General features: G+C 38.7%; 1 protein-coding gene across 1 annotated transcript in view; it reads left to right on the top strand.

Moving 5' to 3' along the window:
• The window catches only part of IL1RAPL2 (interleukin 1 receptor accessory protein like 2), a 1186660-nt gene that overhangs the window by 562140 nt on the left and 602169 nt on the right, over nt 1-22351 (top strand). Inside the window, exon 3 of the mRNA XM_011380985.2 lies at nt 19839-20112. Within this exon, the coding sequence (XP_011379287.1) occupies nt 19839-20112 (274 nt within the window). The remainder of the gene's footprint in view (nt 1-19838; nt 20113-22351) is intronic.

Below are 22351 nucleotides of genomic sequence, written 5' to 3'. Positions count from 1 at the left end.
CACACACACACATACACACACACACACACACACACACACACACACACACACATACATACATACATACAAGAGATTTACAAATTGGCCTATGTGATTTTGGAGGCTGACAAGTCACAAGATCAGCAGTCAGCAAGCTGGAAACTCTAGAGAACCAATGGTATAAGTTCCAGTCCAATTGCCAGCAGGCTCAACCCCGGAAGAGGCGATGTTTCAGTTTGAGTCCAAAGGCAAGAGAAAAACCAATGTCCTGGCTTAAAGCAGTCAGGCAGGAGGAAATTCTTACTCAGGGGAAAGGTCAGCCTTTTCATTATATTCAGGACTTCAATTGGATAAGGTCTACACATGTGATGGAAGGCAATTTGCTTTACTCAGTCTACTGATTCAAATGTTAATCTCATCCAGAAATACCCCCACAGACACACCAAGAATAAGGTTTGACCAAATATCTGGGCACCCTGTGGCCCAGTCAACTTGACACATAAAATTGACCATCACTGTCACCTAGCATGATGTCAGATATGTGGTAAGGACTTAATAAAAGATCCCTCCACTAAAGTCCTCTTCCTGGATCTTTATAACTCTGTACAGTGGGTATGCCTAGTATCTCAATTTTATAGATAATACAATCAGATTGAACCCATTTATCTCAAGTGTTGTGTTATTTTGACTATACCATCTAACCTTTACAAACTCTTTGGTGAATGGTATCACTTACTAAGGGCCAGAGAACTCTTAAGAACCAAGTACACCTTCCTTTTTCCCTTCTCCCATCTCTACTTAATCAAAACTATACAACTAGGGTCCCATTTTATCAATATATTATTGCTGGGTGATGATAGGGGGTAATGAGTTAATCAGATAAAGGAATCAGTGCTAACATGCAATAATAATATCTCTGCTAGGAGGTTTGTCATTCCTACTAGGGAGCAAGGCATTCTAATTCAGTAAAACTGCATGATTCCCAAGATCCCATAAGGTGACACAAAGGAGGTAAACCAGGCAGGCAAATAACTCTGGTTGGGAAAACTTTCAATGCCTCTCAAAATGAACAAGATGGAGGATGGTAGTGGTAGGGAGGTAGGAGGTTCTGCTTGTTCCTCCTATAAATTGAGCTGGTCCTCGGGCACAATCAAGAAGAGCAACAGGCTATATATGCTAAAGCTTTGAATGTCAGTAGACACCAACAAGGTGTCCACCTCAGATCCCTTCTCTCACTTGTCTCATAATATTGAAGTCAGTGTCATTAAGGACAAAGAATACATAACCACAGCTTCTGCCTTGTTACAAAATTTCCATGCATCTTCCTAATAATAACCCAATCCAAAGAGATATATAATAAAGAGAGAGTCTTTTGAATATTTTGTACTTGTCTTTTGGAGAGTAGTGTACAAATATCATGATAATAAGAAGAAAAATTACAAACAAGTATATTAAAGTATTTATAACATCTTAAGGGGATAATGAGTTAAATTACAGTTGCCAGTGTGAATTGAATTATCATTACTGATATTATACATTATTTCTAACAATATAAATTATCGTTCCTATTATTAAACATTATTTCCAATACCATAAATTATACTACTGATAAGAATTATCACTGCTAAAATTATAAATCAAACTGTATTTACTATCACTGATATTAATAATAATACTCATTGAGTGCTTACTAGGTGCTAGATACTATGTGTTTGAAATCCCTGATGTGTTCATCATCGAATCCTCATAATGACTTTGTGAAGTATGCATTAATGTTATCTGTTTCGCTGATATGGAAACTGGAGCACAGGGATGTTAAAATGACTTCCCCAAGGAAATGCAGCTAAGGCATTGCAGGAATGCTATACTGCCTTTCTAGAAATTTCTTTTCTAGAATTTTCTAGTACCTAATACCATATTAGAATCTGTTGGAATTAGGCAAAGAGTAGTGTAAAGGGTCCAAAAAGACCTGGTCTTTGTGATTATTTGGATAAAGCCCTGCTCCTTTATTTATTTATTTTTTATTGAAGTAGGATTCAGAGAAGTCCAGACACTGGCTGGAAATCGTACAGCATTAAGCAAGGTACAAAGAAGAAAGAAGAAATGGATGGTGGACTTATCCTGGAGATGTCAAGCTCATATTCTTTTGGGAGTTATTGAGCTAACAGAACTAAGATAAAAGAGAAAGGAAAATTTAAAGAAGAAAGTTCAGGTTTTGGAGGTGTCCAAGACACTCTCAGGCCCTACCTCTGCTAAAGAAAGGATGTTCAAATCAGAAAATTCACCTTTTGACCTTGGACTTCAAACAGAATGGTCCCATCTGACCATGGGAGCTGCTGTATCTCTAGAGGTAGTATACATTCCCAGCAGATATCCCCACACTGTCCCTACAGACCCTGTGACAGGGATCTCTAGGGCCTGTGAGAGAAGGTTCCCTGGGGGAAGTCCTCTGGAACCACCCACATTTGACATGCAGTATAAGGTCTATGTATGTGACTGCAGAAGACATATAGGGACATTTCTAAAGATGATTATATACAAGGAGAGAGGGAACAGGATTATAAAAGTCAGGAAGAATGTGGGACTCATGGTAGGTCACAGAGATAACAGGTCCCCCTGGTCCCCCTTGCACCCCATCCTCTCTTTGTCGCCTCACTCCCTACCCCCCCTGTTGCACAGAGGACAAGGCTAGGTTTGCATTTTGAAGGGAAGTCTTTTTCCACTGCTGGGTATTTGGGGGTTCTGTGGATGAAGGTTATCTAGCCTCCACCATGTTAGAGAGCACATCTGGTCATGATATCACCATTTGTTCTTGCTTAGGTTGCAAGTCTGATAAGCTCAGTGCTAACTAAAATAGTCAAAATCTCTGTGTGTATGTATGTGTGACTATGGCCTGGGCAGACCCCGTTGAACATACTCCCTCTAAGCTCTACACCAGCTTACCTGGCCTGCCTAGCTTCTTATCACTGCCTGGAACATACGGACCCAGATGGGTGGAAGTTAGTGCTGGGCAAACATGGAATGCCCCTCCTAGGTCACCACCACCACAGATGACTCATGCTTTAAGAAATCTTTCCAGAGGATCCACAATGTGACTGAACCAAATCCCAGATATCTCTGAATCCTCCTCTTCTCTGGCTTAGAGTCCATGCTCTGGATATGGTGAAGATAGCTAGAACAATGGAAATGGAATAGCACCAAGAGTGTGGGTAGTGGATGAAAGAGGGAACAAGTGAATGAAGAGTTGAGAGGAGGAGGAGGAGGAAGATTTGTTAATGATGGGGGATATTGTCAGACAGGGTATTTTTGGGGTCAATTTTATTGAAGTATAACTTTTGGGAGAGACTCTCATGCCCCTGCACATCTTGCTGGATATGCCTAAAATGTAAGGCCTTGTTCACTCTTTACCTTAGCCATTTCTCAAGGTTGTGTTTGCAGCATGTAACCTTGAGGGATGAAGACATGCATCTTAGGACAAAACGTGAGCTTGCTTACTGCTTGCTGCAAATTGGTGGGTCCCCCAAGCTCATTGTTCCTTGACTCTAATGAACAGCAGCTACCTGGACTGCTCTGTGTCATTCCTGTGGGGCTCGAGGGACAAGGAGAACCTATGTAAATATGTTGATGTTCATGCTGCTTGCTGTCCCATAGTGATAATATCACTCCATTGTTTCTAATTCAAAAGTCATCTTCTTCTACCAGCATCCATTAAACAGTAACAGGCTAATTTATTAACTTATAAATAGGATAAAATAAAATCTTAGATTTGGCAATAACTTATACAGACAAGTATGTATATTTTAAATTTACAGCTTAAGAAATTGTCTAAAGTGACTATACCTGTGAATAAGCAATCATACCAATAAACAGAATTTTTAGAGAAGATGATCATCTTCAGAAAGAGAACAAGTAATGGTGAGTCTGTAGCCAGGTGTAAAGCTGACAGCTGGAATCTATAAGGATCTTGTCACATTTTCCAGGTTTCTTGGGTAGGCAGCTGAACCATGTGGCATTGCTAAGCTGATGAAGTGGTTGATGTGCATCTACCCACAGGCACTATGCATCACTGGCTTTGGAGCAGGAGGCTGGGCAAGGGAGGCAGGGCAGCACCTGTGGGTAGAGGGGGCATACCACTTCCCCTCCCACCTCTTGTTCTTCTCTTCTATCCTAAAAAGAGAAAAGAAGCAACAGGAATCTTAAGAAAGGCAGAAGGACCAAAGACAGCTGGAAGTCACAGGGAGCAGGCCCTGAGTCTGCAGGACTATCTGGGGAGAGCACAGTCACAGAACTGTCATATTCTTCCTAGGAGATCTTGTCTCAGCTAAGCTTAAATGAAGTACAACATATTGCATTTCTGAGACCTTGGAGAGGGTAAAGACCATGCCAAGAGAGTCAGCACAGTGTCCCCTGGACAAGGACATCCTGTGGTCTGCCAACCATCAGCACCAGAAGGCTAGGATGCCCTGGAGTGAGGAGAAAATCAGCTGTTCTTGGCAGTCTTGGAAGGACAGTTGGGGGAAACTCTATGGGCAAAATGCATGTGTGGAAGGCTTGAGGGCAAAGAGTTTGAGCAGGGCAAAGGCAGCAATGGCAAGAGGCTGGAGACACTACCTTATGGACAAAACCAGTCATCCTCTTAAATAGACAAGGAAAGCAACTGGTGTATGAGGCCTCCTCAGGGCCCTGATAATTTATGAAGGGAAAAAGAAGAAAGGGGTAGGGATTAAGAAGTTATATTAGCTCTTTATTGCTGCCATTATAAATTACAACAAATTTAGAAGCTTAAAACATTATTAGCTCACTGTTTGGTAGGTCAGATATCCATGTGGGCTCACCTGAGTTTTCTGCTTAGGTTCTCACAAGGTCAAAGTCAAGTGTCAGTTGGGCTGGACTTTTGGATGGAGGCTCTAGGGGAGAATCCTCTTCCAGGTTCATTTAAGGTACAGGCAGGGTCTGTGCCTTGAGGCTGCTTGCATCCCTCCTCAAGTGGCCCTTTCCATCTTCAAAGCCAGCAATCCTGCATTGTGTGCTTCTCACACTTCAACTTTCTTTGACAGCCCTTTCTTCTGTAGTTGGAGAAAACATTTTGCTTTGCAGCAGTCATGTGATTAGGTCAAGTCCACTTGAATCATCTCCCATTTTCATGGTCAACTATGGTATATAAGTTACCATTATCACAGAAGTAAAATTCATATTTACAGGTTCTGGGGGTGAGGATGAGGCATCTTTGGGAGGGTCATCGTAGGATTTCTGTTGACTGCAAGAGTGTCTGTGGTGTTGGGGGTAGGGAATTAGTATTTTACTAGGAACATCAGGCTCCAAAGACCCACACCATACCCTCAGCCAAAGCAAAGTCTAGGAGCTTATGTTTTGGTTAGAGAGTTTGGTGTGTGTATGAGGAGAAGATAATAAGCATACCCTGGCAATGGTAAACCTCTTAACTATTTATGATCTACTGAAGTTGATGGGACTCAGTTGAGATACAATGACTGGAAGAGAGGATGGAAGAGGTAGAAATGGGTCAGGAGGGCCCTTATGTTTCTGGGACTTAAAATTCCCCCATTCCTAAGTCTCCTAAAAAGAGTGTAGAGAGCTCTCCTCCCTGCCCTAACTTGGAGCAGTACTTGCCCCTTGGGAACTACATAGTAAGACTTCTGTGGTATGGACATATCTGGAGTCCTGGTTCTCCTGTGCCTGAGTTAAACTGAATGATCTAGATATATGGTAGGTAATAACAACAAGCTTGCTCAGGAGTGGTTTGAGGCAGAGCTAAAATCAAAGCAGAGACCAGCAGGAAAATGGGGTCTCTGACATCTAATTCTGGTTTTCCAGGCACATTGAAGGAGAGGAAAGAGTTGGTCTGGTCTCCATGGGAAGAGATACCGAGTCTGGGGCTCCTTGTCCCAATGACTAACTCTGACAGTCTGGGCTGTGTTATTCTCAAAGACTCTCCCAAATGCCCAGACTCAGTGGTAGATAAATAATCATTAACAGGAAATTGTGAACTGGACTGAGTGGGCATGCCTAGGTAAACAACATCCTCTCTGTTTCACCCTCTAGAGATCTTTCGTCCAGCCTTCCACTAGTGTTGAGGTGGTGTACCTGAAATTCTAACTGTTTCTCAGACTTTCAGCCCCATCATCATCATTCATCCCTCCTCCACCCAGGGATGAGGAGAAAGACTCACTCCATTCCCTCCATAGTATTCCAGGCCATATAAATTGAGCTGGACCTTATCCAAGTATATACTGTACACACACAGGATGGAAGCCTTGCGCCACTGTGTGATGTCAAATACTAGCTACATAAACAGCCATAAACAACAAGCTATGGCCATGATGTCTCTTCCTTTGAACAAAGTGGGCAGGGCAGGTAGATAAAGGTGAAGAGAGTGGGGCCAAAGATGGAGAGAGAAAAGAACACTCATTAACTAAGCACTATCTTTACATTTTTCCTTGTTAAAGTTTGCTTGCTTTTATTTTTAAACCTGGGCTACTAGGAAGCTAAGCCCGATTATGAAAGATTAATGAATCTTTGAGAAGTGTTTACTATGCACCTACAGTGCTATGTGCTTTTGGCCTAAGCTACTTCAAATGAGTCTTCTGACAATATCAAGAGGGAGAGATTCATCTCCCTACCTCTACACTGGGCACCCCACCTCTGCCTGGATCCCCAACATCAGCAATTCTAACACCAGTCATTGCAAGTGCCTATACCATTTTATGATGAAAAAGAAGGAACCCTCTCTCTTCTGTTATATCATAATAATAATATAATAATTTGGAAAAAAATATTAGTTACATGTGATAATTATTCCATTAATACCCAAGAGAAAAGTAGTAGTTAAGAGAATGGAACGTGGACTAAAACTGGCTGTGGAACCTGAAGTGAAATGTTTACCCTTTCTGAGTTATAGTTTGCTCAAATGTAAACTAGGGATGTATTTAATACCTATCTTACTTATAAGGTTGTCAAGAAGATTAAATGAGTCAATGCATGAGAAGCACTTAAAGCATGCCTGATACATGATGAAGAGTTAAGAAAATCTGGTACTACTATTACCATAATTACTACTATGTACCAGGTTCTAACTCATTTAAATCTGACAAAAACCCTGTGAGGTGTGAATTTCTCCCTAGTTTACAAGAAACACTCATTCCTAATAGTAGCATTAATTGCAAATCTAGTACCAACATAAATGCAAATAATATCAGTGATGCCTCATAATTATGTCCATTTTATAGATGCATGACAAGATTCTCAGGAGAGGAATTAATTATGATTATATCAATATAATATAAATTATTAATTTCCAAAATCGTCTCCATTTCACAGGCAGGAACAGATAATGCCATTATTTTTATATTGGTATCTATCATTGGGATAGATGCTAAAATAACAGTAGTAGTAATAATAATAGTAATGATAATAATAGCATTAACCATCTAACATAATTATGCCATTTCCCAGAGGGGAAAATACCACCCCAGCGTTACCAGGAATGGTAGTTACTATAAATTTTTTTAATATCACAATAATGCAAGTAACTGCATTAATGCTTTTCCTCAGTTATTTTGATTCTATCGAGCTGAAAAAGTTAACACAAGGGTTTCTTAGTATAATTTATTATTCATTATATTTATTAGTAAATTATTAAAACTGTGTTGTACTTACTATAATACTTGTAATAAATAATATGATTATGATAGACATAATATTAGTTAATAATTGTATTCATTTTAATGAATAATTCATGATATAATCATTTAATTATAATCTAATTATGATAATGTGCTATAAACGTAAAATAGTAAAATAATATAAATAATGAAAAATAATGTAAACATAAATAGTAACAATGGATGCACAATTATCCCTAATTAACAAAAAGTAAAGCATACCACAAGCCTTCCTGGTGGTGCTGCCTGGTCAACTAATATTATGACATTATAATATTAATACAACTACCAATATTATTATGGATATACTGTAATTATACATATTTTACCACGGAAACAATCAGTACCTAGGCACAGCGACACATACGAATCCTCTCATCTTAACCTAAGTGCACATAGTAATATTATGGAATATGTTGTAAACATACCCATTACCGAGAGGGGAGCAAGCGAGGTCAGCATCCTGGAGAGTGAAACTGATTATGGCGCTAACACTACGCAGATGTAGGCTATATCCAGGAAGTGCTCTGAACGTGGCAATTTCCTCGGCGGGGAAGGATGGGATAGATTCGCAATGGGTGGCGCCGCCTCGAACACCGGTCTCGGCCACGTCAGCGCTACAGGTACATACCCTCCCTGCGCCGCACCTCCCAGTCACCCCGGAGTCCCGACACCGGTTTCAGGGGCCCAGTCGGCGTCCTGGCTCTCCCCGGAACGCATTACTTTCTGGCGGTCGCTGAACAGTGACGCTCTACCGCGCGAGTAACGTGGACATTTCTGCCTCAAGGCCACGAAGGCCGACCCGCATTCCCAGACACCTCGCGGCTTCCGCAGCCCCGAGCCACAGAAGTGGTGGTGGTGGTGGTGGGGCGGAGTGTCAGTAAATCAAATACTGGGCAGCGTCGTGGGGGAGGGGGCTGCCGTTGCAGGTAACCGAGGGGAAAATCTGCTTCCTTCTTCCATGACCATCCTTTCTCCACACTAACCGGGATGAGGCTGTGGTTCTCGGTGCATACCATGAGCATGGTTCCAGTGTATTGAGATCTGTGTGCTTGGGGGAATGGGGAAGGAAGGTAAGTGCTCAGTCTGGGATCTGCGTCTGGAAATGATGTGAGTCCATGGTAGTTGTCAAGCCACCCATCCCTTTGTCCCGTCAGTACTGGAACCAGTAAATTCCCCTCACCCCCAATTTATTTGAACAGATAAGTGAAAGAGGTTGGCAGCCAGTGAACCATGTGGATATCTGAGTGAACAGTGTACTAGACATAGGGCACAGCCATTGCAAAGATCTGGAGCCTAGAAGAAGCTCTGCTGGTTTTATGAACTATCTAAAGGGCCCTGGCATGGACCAGTTTATGTTGACAAATAATAAAAATATTTACCAACTAACACAGCTGACCTCAACTTTATCCTACCCTTTTTAGGACAGTTATAATTTTATATAATGAATGTTTATTGAAATTTATGATATTTTTGCAATACATACATTTATTAGGATGAATCATGAAATTTCTCAGTATTTGATCTGTTTGACTTATAAAAACGACAATTTCATATGATTTATTATGGTTAACTTATAAATACAATTATAAATATATTTACTTATAACAATTTATAAATATATATTATATGACTATGTAGAGAAAAATAAACACATTACATAAATATATGCAAATTTATAAACTATAAGTATGATATGCAACCTGTAATAAAATAAATATATATCACTTATAAAATATGAATATGATCTGCAATTTTATATTAATTATAGCATGCACCTAGTATACATATTGTAATAGTATAGAGTAATAATGTGTGTATAGTATAGAGTAATAGACTCATGTTACTCTATACTTTAACATACAATTAGTATGAAAACATATATCATGTTAAAATATTTCATAATGGCTGTTCGCTGTCCTGAAATGACCCAAATTTGAAAAAAAAAATGTAATCTAACTTTAATATAAAGATGATATAAATGGAATTTTATTGAAATAATGTATGTTATCATATATAAAGGCTTGAGATGTATAGTATAAGAATTAACAAAATAGATATGTAATTAATAGAAGTAGTAATGATAGTAGTCACAATAGTAATAGGAAAGATTTACTGAGCATTATTTGTATGCCAGTCACTGTTCTAAGCACTTGAAGTGTACTGATGTATTTAATCTTCACAGCCCCCTGACAGAGCCCAGGGGAAAGCTTCTATTATTGGCAGGAGGAGGGGATTATGGTAGCTGAATGGTGTGCTAAACTTGCAAATGGAGAGGGAAATAAATTATCAAAAGAAAAACACTAAGCCCTAATCTGCATGTGCTTTGGAATTGATATATCCTAGTTGACCCAGACTTTGACTTCAAATAGGGGCAGCCCAGTGTAGATAGAAGATGTGAGACCTGCCCATGCTTGTGACTTTTAGAGCCTTGTTATTTGATGAGTAACAATTGTGTCTCTGCTATGAATCAGAAATTTCCGTATGACAGAGCAGAACTCTGACAGTACCAGAGGTCTCATCCTGAAATCTGTGTGGTAGCACATGTCATGGAAACGACTAACTTTGGGCAGAAAAACCCCTGTAGACTCTGAAGTTGGCCCCCACTACGTCTCTGTGTGTGTGTGAGGTACAGGATGCACATGTATGGGGTGTGTGCACACCTCAAAGTACACTCTCTTAGACCTCAGTTGACTGAACCCACCTCTTAAGAGCTCTCAGTTAATTGGCTTTTTTTTTCACAGCTTCAACTCCCCATCGTAAGACAAACCTTTAATCACTACAGTATTTTTTCTTTAACTCTAAAGTATCTATGTATGACAAGAGTAAGAGTTGGAAAGAAGAGTGGTTACTTTCAGGCAAGGATATGAGGTAAAGAGGGCCCATGTATGGTGGTTAAAGGGGACATTAGCTATATCTGCAATGCTTTATTTCTTTAATAAAACAAAGCTACCGAAAGCAAATTGGAAAAAAAATTTAACATTATTAAATTTGGTGAAATCATGGGAGTTTGTAATATTATTCGTTTTAGTTCTCTGTAACTTTCAAATTAAGGAAAAACTCAAAGATTGCTGAGAGGAGATTTTCAAATTTAGCACATGTGTAGTTTGTCTTCATGACCAAAGACCTCACTAACCATCAAATAATCTGTTCTATTGGTGCTGGGTTAGAATGTGTGTAGTTTAATGCTTCTATTTCTTTTGGTAGTAGAAACTGACTGACTTTCCTAAGATTATGTATCTCCTTAAGAAGGAAAAGGTGGAATGAGAACCCAGAGTTTCTGATCTCCAGTTAGTTCTATGCTCTTTTCATGCTGCCATGCCCTTTTCTTATACTGACCTGGCATTGGAGTGTAGGGTGGTAATCCTGAGGGCCCAACGAGTCTTCAGTCAATCCAGAAAGATTTCATTCTCATCACGATTTTCTACTAACTAAGGTCAAAAAGTGAACTCAGACATTTTTGAAAAGAATTTCAACAATGCAAAGGTTAACCTCCAGCTAACATGAAAATTACTTAACCAAAGCAGTTCATTCCACAGATATAGCTAATGTCCCCTTTAATTGTGCGAGGTCTCTTGGGATGAGAATATATAAACCTATATCCAGTAAGACCTATTAAGTGTTTTATCTGGGAAGTACTTGAGAAGAGGTGAACAGAAGAAAAAGAAAAATCAAGAAGCCTGTGATCATCACTGATGTGTCAGTCAATACTGTAGGAACACCAGGATGCCACTTCTAACTTGATACCTAGGTAAACAAACTAAGCTCAGTGTGTGACTAGGATTTGGCTTGGAGAGGTGTGGAAGTTGGGAGAAATTGTATAAGGGTAGAGACAGGAAAGAGTTGAGTGAGCAAGGGCCCACAGTATAACTGTTCTCTGACAAGGAGGCGTAGGTAGGACAGGGAGGGAGGAGGTCAGCCTGTCGAGAGCAGGGTTTTTTCTCTTGAAGAATGACAGCCATTCGGATAGAGTAGGGCTTGAATTGGCAAGGCTTGGGTAGTAGACTGGGTGATTTTGACTGATGTGCCAGGAAATCGTGAGTTCTGGAGCAGGGATGTGACAGAAACTTCATTTTTTTATTCCTGTGTCTAGTGATGATAACTGATGGAAAGGTGGTAGTCATTTGTTATAGTGAACGTATTTTGTATATTGGGGCCTGTCCCCGGACATTCCTATTGGAGTTTGGCCACACTGCTAATCTGGTGGGTAGCAGCAGGAGGAGAAATATTAATGTGTCTTTGACAAATGCAAACAACTTTTGATTTTAGTGAATTTGGAAAACAAACATTATTTCATCCCATAAAGATTTAATGAGTTCCTATTATGTGCAGTGCACTGGGCCTTGTCCTAGGGATACAAAGTAAAGGAGACAGCCATCTAACTGGGAAGGAGATGTGTACACAGGCACATGGTGAGAATACAGCAGGGGAAATAATTCACTTGGGACGATGAAGTACAGTTTAATAGAAGTGGCATTTGAAGGTGATTCTTGGAGGATGAATAGGATCTCAATAAATAGGCACAGGGGCAAAGGATATCCTAGTGGTAGGAACCAGAATACAAAGGCAGAGAAGTGAATGGCATGATCAGGGATTGGTGAATCATGACTGAAGTGTAGGATGTGTGAAGAGTTGTGGCTGGGGACAGAAAAAACAGGCAGTTCCTGTTCCATTGAGCCAGGGAAGCTGAGCTTGGGGATTTGCATGTCGAGAGCCACTGCAGGTTTTGAGCACTAGAGGGACATGGCCATATACTTCAGAAAGATCACTTTGGTAGCAGTTTTAAGAACAGGTTGGAATGGAAGGTTGGAAGATCATTTGGAGGGTATTGCAATGGTCCAAGCAAGATATGAGAAGTCTAGACTTTCATATCTATGAGGATAGAGAGGAAGGGAGGAATCTGAGTAACCTTAGAAATGACAAGTTTTAATGTTTTATGGGAAGAGCAGAGGGAGGTCAGTGAGAAAGGAAAGGCAAGATTCAGGGATGACTCCCAAAGTTTTTGGCTTGGATGACTGCACACATGGGAGATGGAGATTTGGCGTGGGAGATAAGCTCACTGCCAAGCATCCTGGATTTGAGGGAGCAGCAGAAAGCCTGCTAGAGGGTTTGGCCAGCACTGCTGATATCCTGTCTCCCACAGGCACATTTGCTGCTGCAGCCTTCGAATTAACATCAGTGCATCTGAGAAAAACTCCTGGCTAGTGACTAATTCCCACGGAGGCTAATCAGGCCTCAGGTAATCAAGAGTTGAGGATTTACTTGTAATGCTTCATATGGCTTCACCTCCACAACGTAATTGAGGCTCATTTGTCAGATAAAGATTGAAGGGATGATCTTGACAAAGCATAGCACAGATCCTGTAATGAAAGGGAAATGAAGATGGTTGCCAGCCCATTATTAAGCGTAATAACTAGGTTAAAATGAGATGAAAGACTTCATTTAGGCAGAGCTTTCTCATTGACGAATAGCAGGGGGTAAAAGTGTGAAAGGAAAGCATATAATCTAATTCATAAAAAAAGTAAAAATGCCTTTTAAAACCTGAAGCAAGAATCATTCATTGTATTTATAGAGCTGGAGTGAGAGATATTCTCTTTATTGATGGATACTGATGCACAGATGAAATTTTTAAAAATCCAATTTATTTTTCCACCAAAAGAACTTTTTTAGAATATGAAGAAACAGCTCTCTATCCATATGTCCAGGCTGGGGCTAAGAAGGCAGGGGTCTAGCAGCAGAGGTACAAGCCACTCACTTGAAGATTTTGACTTATTGTGCTTGGGGGCTGCCCACTTGAGGTAGACAGCCTCCACCATGATTAGTATAAATAGGAAGAAGCTTGTCTTTAAGTGTGTGTTTGGAGGAGAGCTAAGAGAGAAGCAGAAAGCATCCACTTCCCACATTAAAGTATTAAGAACAAGGAGAATAATATTATGTTCAATTAATATAATACATAATAAGTACAAATGTTAAGATAAGCACACAATGCTATTCCTAGTTTACAGTGTTAGGAATTAGGTGATCATTCCTAGATATTTAATTTTAAATAAATAAATATGTGTCAAATAATATTTATCCAAGGTTAAGATCTTCAGAGGTTAAATCAAGTACACAAATGATTAATAATTCATTACTCTTTAAACACTGTGTGTAGTTTATAGATAAATAACTGACATACATTATTTGATGGCTGTTATTCCCACAATAGTTATTAATTAGGGATATAATATCACCCAGCTAGGAAGGTTTACTCTACTGGACAGGCATGTGCTCTTTGGAATACATATGACAACTTGGATAGCACCAAGTAAATTTTAGTATTTAATGGCTCATGAGCTTGGATGAGGAGTATAGGAGGCAGTACATAGAACATATAGAGATTAAGAACATAGGTTCTGGAGTTCAACTTACCTGGGTTGGTGTCCAAACTCTGCCGCCACAACCTGAGTGACCCTGAGCACATCATTGAAACTAAGAACTTTTGTTTTTGTCTTCAGTAAAATGGGAATAATGAGAGTTCCTACCTACCAGAGTTGACGTGATAACGAAATGAGAAAAATACATACAAAGCACCTAGCACAGTGCCTAGCTGTTCTGTAGTAAGGGCTCAATGAATACTAATAACTGCTTTTGCACCTTTCTGTGCTGGATCATCCACCTGATGTGTATGTAACCTGGTTACCCAGTTTGAGCAATATCTCAGGTGCAAGCTTAATTTTGGCTCCCGGTGTCACCCACAATGGTGCATTCCCTGCAGTGTGCTGGGATCCCTCCAGAGCAACCAGTAGTTGGCAGCTAACAAATCTTTAGTTTTAGAGATTAAGGAGGGAAAATTTAAGTGCTACAGAAAAACTTGGACAGCCTGCCCTCTAGTGGTCTTTTGGTGAACTGCTCCCCCCACGATTGTACTGTTAATTTGAAAACTGGAGAGCTGGCCATATATATGAATGGACTTTAGTTGAGATAGTTACAAGAAAGCACCTGGTTTAACAAAATAGATTTATTAATTACAAACATAATAAACTAGTATTGGGTATACATCCCCAGGCAAAGGACTTAAGTTGTAATGAATGTCCTCAAGATATCTGGAACTTCCATATTTTTTTCGTATCCTAATTAGCCATTTTACTTAAGGGATTTCCAATTTGGAGCAAAAATCCAGAATTGGAAATTCAAAAAAAAAAAAACCAAAATAAACAAAATTGGCAATTGTTTACATAACTTTGTATACTATTACCACAATAAAAGTTGTACATAGCCATTAGAGTCTGTAATTTTATTGCTTATGATAATCTGTTTTATAAAATAATATTACAATCGTTGTTGATAATAACATCTTCTTTTCGGGATTTATACACTTTTCTCAGGGTTTTGTTTTCACAGTAGGTAGGTGTGGCAGAATTTGCTCTCCAGGTTGTATTGAGGGGAAGCCAACACTTATTTATAATGAGGCCAAATAGGTTTGCTTTGGCCACCCAGGATACTTTCCAGGGGATTGTATTAGTTTTTACCCCTAGGAGTCTCCTCTTGGAAACATAAATTGCATGAACACTGTCATGTCCCTTTATATGCTTCATACACTCCTGGTTTTGAATCTTAATGTCAAACTTCCTGAACACACACTTGTTTTTAAGACTGAAATGAAAGAAATTAAAATAGAAACCTGGGTTTTAAATAAGTGACTGCTTTTGCTCAATTATAATTGTTTTGGATAACTCAGATATTAAAGCATTTCTGCCAACAAGACTAAACCAAGAGTAATAGCTGTAGCCTTATAGAAAACTAAATCAAAGGAGTAGAGATGAGAATCCAAAGAAACACAGTTATTCTTTTTAAATACTTGAAGTGCTATTCATAATACTCAGGAGTGAACAGAGAATGATTAATTTAGAAATAGGAGGTATTTTTCAATGGAATTACTGGAATATTTATAACCATTCCAAGTGATTGTGAAGCAGAGGGACAGGCACACTCTTATACTTTTGTTGGATTTGCTTTATAGCAAGCTTCAATCCAACTGCAGAATTGTGCTGTTTTTTGGATAAATGTATTTTCCTTCCTGCAGTGCCTCTATTTATACTTGTGGCTGGACAGTGAAACTCAGTTGTCAAACCACCTGTGGGAGAAGCCAGTCTGATCAGAAACCACTTTTCTCAGGAGCCCTTAGGGGCCAACTTAAAACAGGTGCCACTGGTATTATGAACAGAATAGGGCTGGATTATTCTCTGGATGAGAGGCCTGTACTGATGAGGTCAAACTTTCAGGGTGGCTTCCACTGTGGGCTACTCATTTCCACTGTGACCCAACCTGTCCATAGCCTGCACCCTTGCCAGCTACATCACAGTTCTAGTTATTCAGCTATTTGCCAAATATGTATGGGGAGTCAACACGCAAGAGACTCTGAAAATGTGGAATGTTATTGCAAACTCCTTCTCATGACAGAAATGCGACATGCAGTGGTGACTACAGATGGCACCATCTCTGATTCCTGGAATGGCCCTTGGCTAATTGAGTTCTATGTGACCTTTATCCTCTTTCTGCCTTTCTGTGACCCTTTCATACCCTGAGGTTAAGTGCTTGTCTCTTAACCTCAAGGTTTCAGTTGCTTCATGCTGCCTTGCCACCAGACTTTCCAGGCCTCTTACCTCAGTATGCTCTTTTTAGTTACTTCACTAGTTCCAAATCTAAAAATAAATGTACTATATCCTATTCCATCCCCTCTTTCCCCAATCCTTGATTGTCTTCCTAAGAATAACAACTCAATAATAATACATCATACTATTCAGCACATTTCAAACTGTATCAAAGCACACACATTAAAATGTGTGTTGTACTGTTTATAAATCTGTTCATAAATCTGTTCTTTTTTTTTTTACATTTATTTTTTGGTGACATTGATTAATGAAATCTAGTAAGTTTCAAGTGTACAATTTAACAGTAAGGCATCTATATATATATATATTGCATTGTGTGTTCCTCTCCCATAGTTAGATTTCTTTCTGTCACCACATATTTCACCCCTTTAACCCCATCTTCCTCCCCCCTCCCCCCTCCCTTAACCACTAGTCCATAGTCCATGTCCATTAGTCTCTGCTTGTTTGTCCTATTCATTTGTTGCTTTTAGGCGCATATCTCACATATAAGTGATACATGGTTATCTCGAAGTCCATCTATGTTGCTGCAAACGACAGCATTTCATCTCTTCTTAAATTTGTTCTTTATATATATATATATATATATCGATACAGATATAGATATAGTTATAGATATAGATAGATACAGATATAGATATAGTTATAGATATAGATAGATATGTTTATATAGCTATCATAGCACTTGTTGGAATCTAATAGCGGTTCAGTACTCTCTAGATGAAAGTTTCCTGTGGGAAAATATTTGGTGGCAGGTAGGCCTTTATTGGATCCTCGGTATCATATCCTCTGTTTAACTTTTGGGGAAAATTTCCTCAGGTCACTTGAGATACCTTATGTTTTCACCTCGTATTGGGAATACCAAAGGAAAAAGATAAATGGGATAATGTTTGGAAATTGTTGTTCTCATTATTACATATCTTTTTTCTGTCTACTGACTATCTTAAAACTAAATACTTCCTCTGCTACCTAAAGCAAGGGAATAGAAGAAAAGAAACCATGAATCTATTGGATCAAAGACATTTTGCTCAGATAGTACTTAAAAGGAAATGAATTCTCAGTGTACCCTCAAGGTCTATATGATAAAGCTAACTGTAATGGCAATTGAATGTCTTCAGCTGCTTTTGAGCATGATTGTTTTATCACAGTAGCAGATACTTTGATTATCTTCAATACCAACCATGCCTTGTAACTAAAGGGCCAAACAGCCTGTTAACATTATAAAGGTATAGATTATGCAAAAGATCACTTAGAGGAGGTAACTAAAGGGATTTAGGGTGAAAATGGAAAAATCACTCTGAAAATTTTATTTTTCCTATCAATCAGGTAATTATAGAGGTTCCTATCAATTAGGTAATTATAGAGGTTGCCAAGACAAATTTGTTGATTCAAAAACACTTGCTATGTACCTTATGGTTAGGGGAAAACAAAAACTGGAATATTAAAGAGTTCTTTTTAATCTATGCCCATGTTTTCTTTGTATTAATGAACTTTTAAAATAAAACTAGGAAAAAATATATATTTCCTAAGAAAAAAACATATTATCTGTCAGCTGTGTTAATGCATGGGAACAGTAACACAGATAATCCATAAAAAGGAATAATACAAAATTCATTTAAAGATAATAAAACAATAAATATTAAAATTATATTCATCTAGAGATGTATCATCAATAATTTACCATGACCCAGAAAGTTCAACTAATGCAGATTTCCCTTTCTTTTTTCTTGACAGTTATGAGACAAATGACAGGTAAACAACTGATACCAGGGAGTGAATAAAAAAGCCCTTCAAGAGATAGCAAGTGATCAGTACATATTTATTTCAATCCAGGTGTACCTTCTTGACTTTGACAGTATGCAATGGTCATCAAAATCCAGAGTGATGAATCTCGTGCCCTCTGAATCCGCAAGGAAAGTTCAATGCCCTTCAGCATAAATTTAGAATGAGCTATTTATTTGATTATTGGTTTATTTCTAATGAATACTTCATTAGAAATAAACTATAAGAGGATTTGAGGGAATTTATAATAAAAACCCATATGCATCAGGGCAGTGAAAAATTAGGTCAGAAAGAAAGACCAGTAACCAGAGAATTCAAAATCTTCAGTGGGCTATGGATCCATTCAAAGATCTTAGAAAGAGCTGTGAACATCTCCCCCAGAAAAGTATAACTATGTACATAGGCACAACAGTTTGCTAACGACCTTGGACTCTTTCCAGGCACCCTCTCCCCGGGTGTCCCTGAACCCCAAGTAAAGAACCCCTCTTATAGAGAATGCAAAATCCTGAAGCTAGATAGTTATTACACTTGAACACTGTATTTAGCTGAGTTTCCAGTCAACTGAGGTTAAAAGAGAAACACACTGGATTACAAAGTTCTCAACATTTAAAAAAGGAAGCAGATCAATTCAAAAATCATAAGTGAAACATAGTTTTAAAATGGCAGTGTTTATACAGTTTATGAGAGGATTATTTTATAAAGGATAATCAAGTAACATAAAGGAATATAGCATAATTTGATGAATTTTTTTGAAAATAAGCAATTGAAGGAAAACTGTCCGCTAATTGTATTGATTGGCTTATTAGCCACAGTGTCTCACTTCCAACTCTTCTGGAAAATAGGGAATTTACTCTGTATGTCTTTCTTTAATGGTAGATTTACCCACCTAATATTATTTGATTAAAACTGACATTAATATAATATATTCTCATGAGCACATACCAGCTGAGCAGCAAGGGAGGCCTAAGAGTATAAAAATAAATCAAACTGTGATTAAATATCTGCTATTAATAGGTCATACCGTAGAAAACTGGCATGTAGATAATGGCAAATAATTACTTTAGGTGTCCACTGCTTCCAACCCTGGCATTTATTTTCCAAAGGCAAATAACAGTGATTCCTGTCACAATTATAGGCAGAGGCAGTATAGCAAAGGGATTAAAAAACACAAGTCTCTGGAATCAGACACTGTTTTTCTTCCACTTATTAGGTGTGTGACCTTGGGAAAAGTAACTTCTCTGAGTCTCAGTTTTCTCATCTATAAAATAAGAATAATAAGTGTCAATCTCAGTGCTGCTCCTGGGCTGGACAGAGGTCCTGTGAAGTATTTGTTTTGTCGGGTCTCATCTATATAAACAATTTGAGTCACCTAAAATCATGTCAGTGTGATTCTAGTAATTCAGTCTCACACTCTGCTGACATTGGGACCTAGCCATAGGACCTCAGGGAAACCCCATAGGCACAAGTGCTGGAGCTCCTTGGAGGATCAACCCCAAGCAGGATGTTACTGTATGGGATTGGAAATATCCCAGAGATAGAGAGCTAGAGCAGGGATCCTGCTTGCACAGGTCTAAGGAAGATGCTGGTCTATCTCATAAGATCACTAGGAAGATTGAATGAGGTAATCTGTGTAAAGCACTTGACATAGTGCCTGACTCAGTCCTCAGTACACATTGGCAATGATTGTTATCCTTTCCATTATCCACAATACTCACTGCATCTCATGCCTCATCTGATTTTCTTTCAGTGGATGGCTGCATTGACTGGTCAGTAGATCTCAAGACATACATGGCCTTGGCGGGTGAACCAGTCCGAGTGAAATGTGCCCTTTTCTACAGTTATATTCGCACCAACTATAGCATGGCCCAGAGCACTGGGCTCAGGCTTATGTGGTACAAAAACAAAGGTGATTTGGAAGAGCCCATCATCTTTTCAGAGGTCAGGATGAGCAAAGAGGAAGATTCAATATGGTTTCATTCAGCTGAGGCACAAGACAGTGGATTCTACACTTGTGTTTTAAGGTGAGTGCTGCATGAAAATATTTCCCAATATCATAGCTGGGTATTCTTTCGATTGGAGCTGGAGTGTGTGCAAGTATGCCCAACCTTAAACAGTGGGTATGTTTTTAAAAGGTTGTGGTGCATGTGGTGCTTCAGTAAATTCAATTCTAATTATTTACTGGAACTACATTACAAATTAGTATCAAATTTCCATAAAATGAGACTCTCATTGACTATGTGTGTTCATTTAGTTTAGAAAATTTTGTGATTCATTTCTTCCCCTACTCCACCCCTGCCACAGGATTTTCTGTTAACAATTGTTTTTGCAGAGCCCAATGATCTTGATATCTGGCCATGAAAATAACCTAAAGTATCATTTAGGCCAAGATCTCTCCTTGCTTGTTGATGGAAAATAGCTTCAAATGCTGCTGGGAGATCTTTTAGCAAATGAGCTACTGTTGAAATTCTTCATAGAATTGCAACGTGAGTGTGAGTCCACCATATTTAAATATTCAATATGGATCCCTGTAGACATACAGTCATCCTGCGTTCCTAGATACTATATAGGGAAAATTTCATGGATGTAATTCCTGCTTGCGAGAAGTTTACAGTGAAAAGCAATCTCTTTTGTCTTTAGGGATTCCACAATACATCCTTCCTTTCCCCTCCACCCCAGCACTAAAATCTAGGATCTAGAATCTCAGATAGACTGCATTAGGTATTGAAGTAGGTAGCTGTTATGACCTTTAAACCAGTTTTCAATTTTGCCATTTTGGGAGTCTCTGATCTTGCTCACCAGGTACATGCACTCTGTTATTTGATTTTACCTTCTTGGAAATGCAGACTCTTCCTATTTTTGTCTCCAGTGGACTTTGTCTGATGCTAAGCTATGTCACCTCTTCATCAAAAGCACTGGGAAGACCCTAGTGAGGCCTCATTGTTCAAAAGGCCAGGAGACAAGGTGGTATATAAATAGAGAACCTTCTTGATGCTCTAAGAATCACTTTTGTATGTGTGTGGAGGGAGTATTGGAGAAGCAAATAGTGAGTTTAGTCTCTGTTTGTGGTGCAAAAAACTGCAGGGGATTGGTAGACTAGCAATTATTCTCATCACACCCTTAGTGATAATATTTCATATACTTAGGCAGCTCTTGGTAAAATTGATAAATGGGTATAATTCAGCTTCGGGGACTGACACTGTATTCTTTAGGGTGCTGCTACTCTTTCCCTCCTTACACACTGTCCATCCCCCAACCTCATTAAATCCTGCCAATCTAAAATAGATCTCTTTCCCTCCCCAGCTCCATTTGCTTGATGTTTTTGTTTTCACAAATTTAAAATTTTATTTGCAAAGCATCAGCCCATCATATACAGGCACTACACTTATAATGAATTATTGAATTAATTTTTGCTTACTTACCCTACCCTGCTTGTGTCTCCAGTCTTGCTGCCTCTCCTCCTTCCCCTTTTCCCCTATTTCCCCATTCCCCTAGTCCAGGCAATGTTAACAATCTAATATGCACCCTTGTATATCTCCTTCTAATTCTTTTAATTACACAAACATATATACTTGGGGATTTTCTCCTCATTCTTTTACAAAATAAAAAGAGAGTTATATATTCTTCTGTATTTTCTTTTCTTAGTAAAAATTCATAGTGGAAGCCAGTTGATAGAGAGTTTACTCATCCTTTTAAGTATATAATATACTGTATTGCTTGCTAGTCTTTGGTACCACAATTTAGTCAACCATTTCCGTACTGATGTGCATATACTTTGTTTCCAGTTATTTTTTGTTGTTGTTCCCAAAAAGTATTCTAATAAAAGTCCCCATTGCTTTTAAATAAACTTTTTAAATTTTAGAGCAGTTTCAGATTTACAGAATTATTGCAAAGATAGTACAGAATGTTCCGATATACTCTACACCCATTTTCCCCGATTATTAGCACCTTACACGACTATGGTACGTTTGTTACAATTAATGAACAAATGGTGGTACATTATTATTAACTTAAGTCTATACTTTATTCAGATTTCCTCAGATTTTCCTTAATGCCCTTTTTCTGTTCCAGGATCCCATCTGGAATACCACATTACATTTAGTTGTCATGTCTCCTTAGGTTCCTTTTTTGCTATGGCAGTGTCTCAGACTTTCCTTGTGTCTGATGATCTTGACAGTTTGAGTAGTACTGTTCGTATATTTTATAGAATGTTTCTTGATTGGGACTTATCTAATATTTTTTTTTCATGGTTAGACTGAGGTA

Source organism: Pteropus vampyrus, unplaced genomic scaffold (assembly GCF_000151845.1).
Source record: "Pteropus vampyrus isolate Shadow unplaced genomic scaffold, Pvam_2.0 Scaffold419, whole genome shotgun sequence".
Lineage (NCBI taxonomy): Eukaryota > Metazoa > Chordata > Mammalia > Chiroptera > Pteropodidae > Pteropus > Pteropus vampyrus.
The sequence above is the reverse complement of the archived record's forward strand: the minus strand, read 5'-3'. Positions and strand labels throughout refer to the sequence as shown.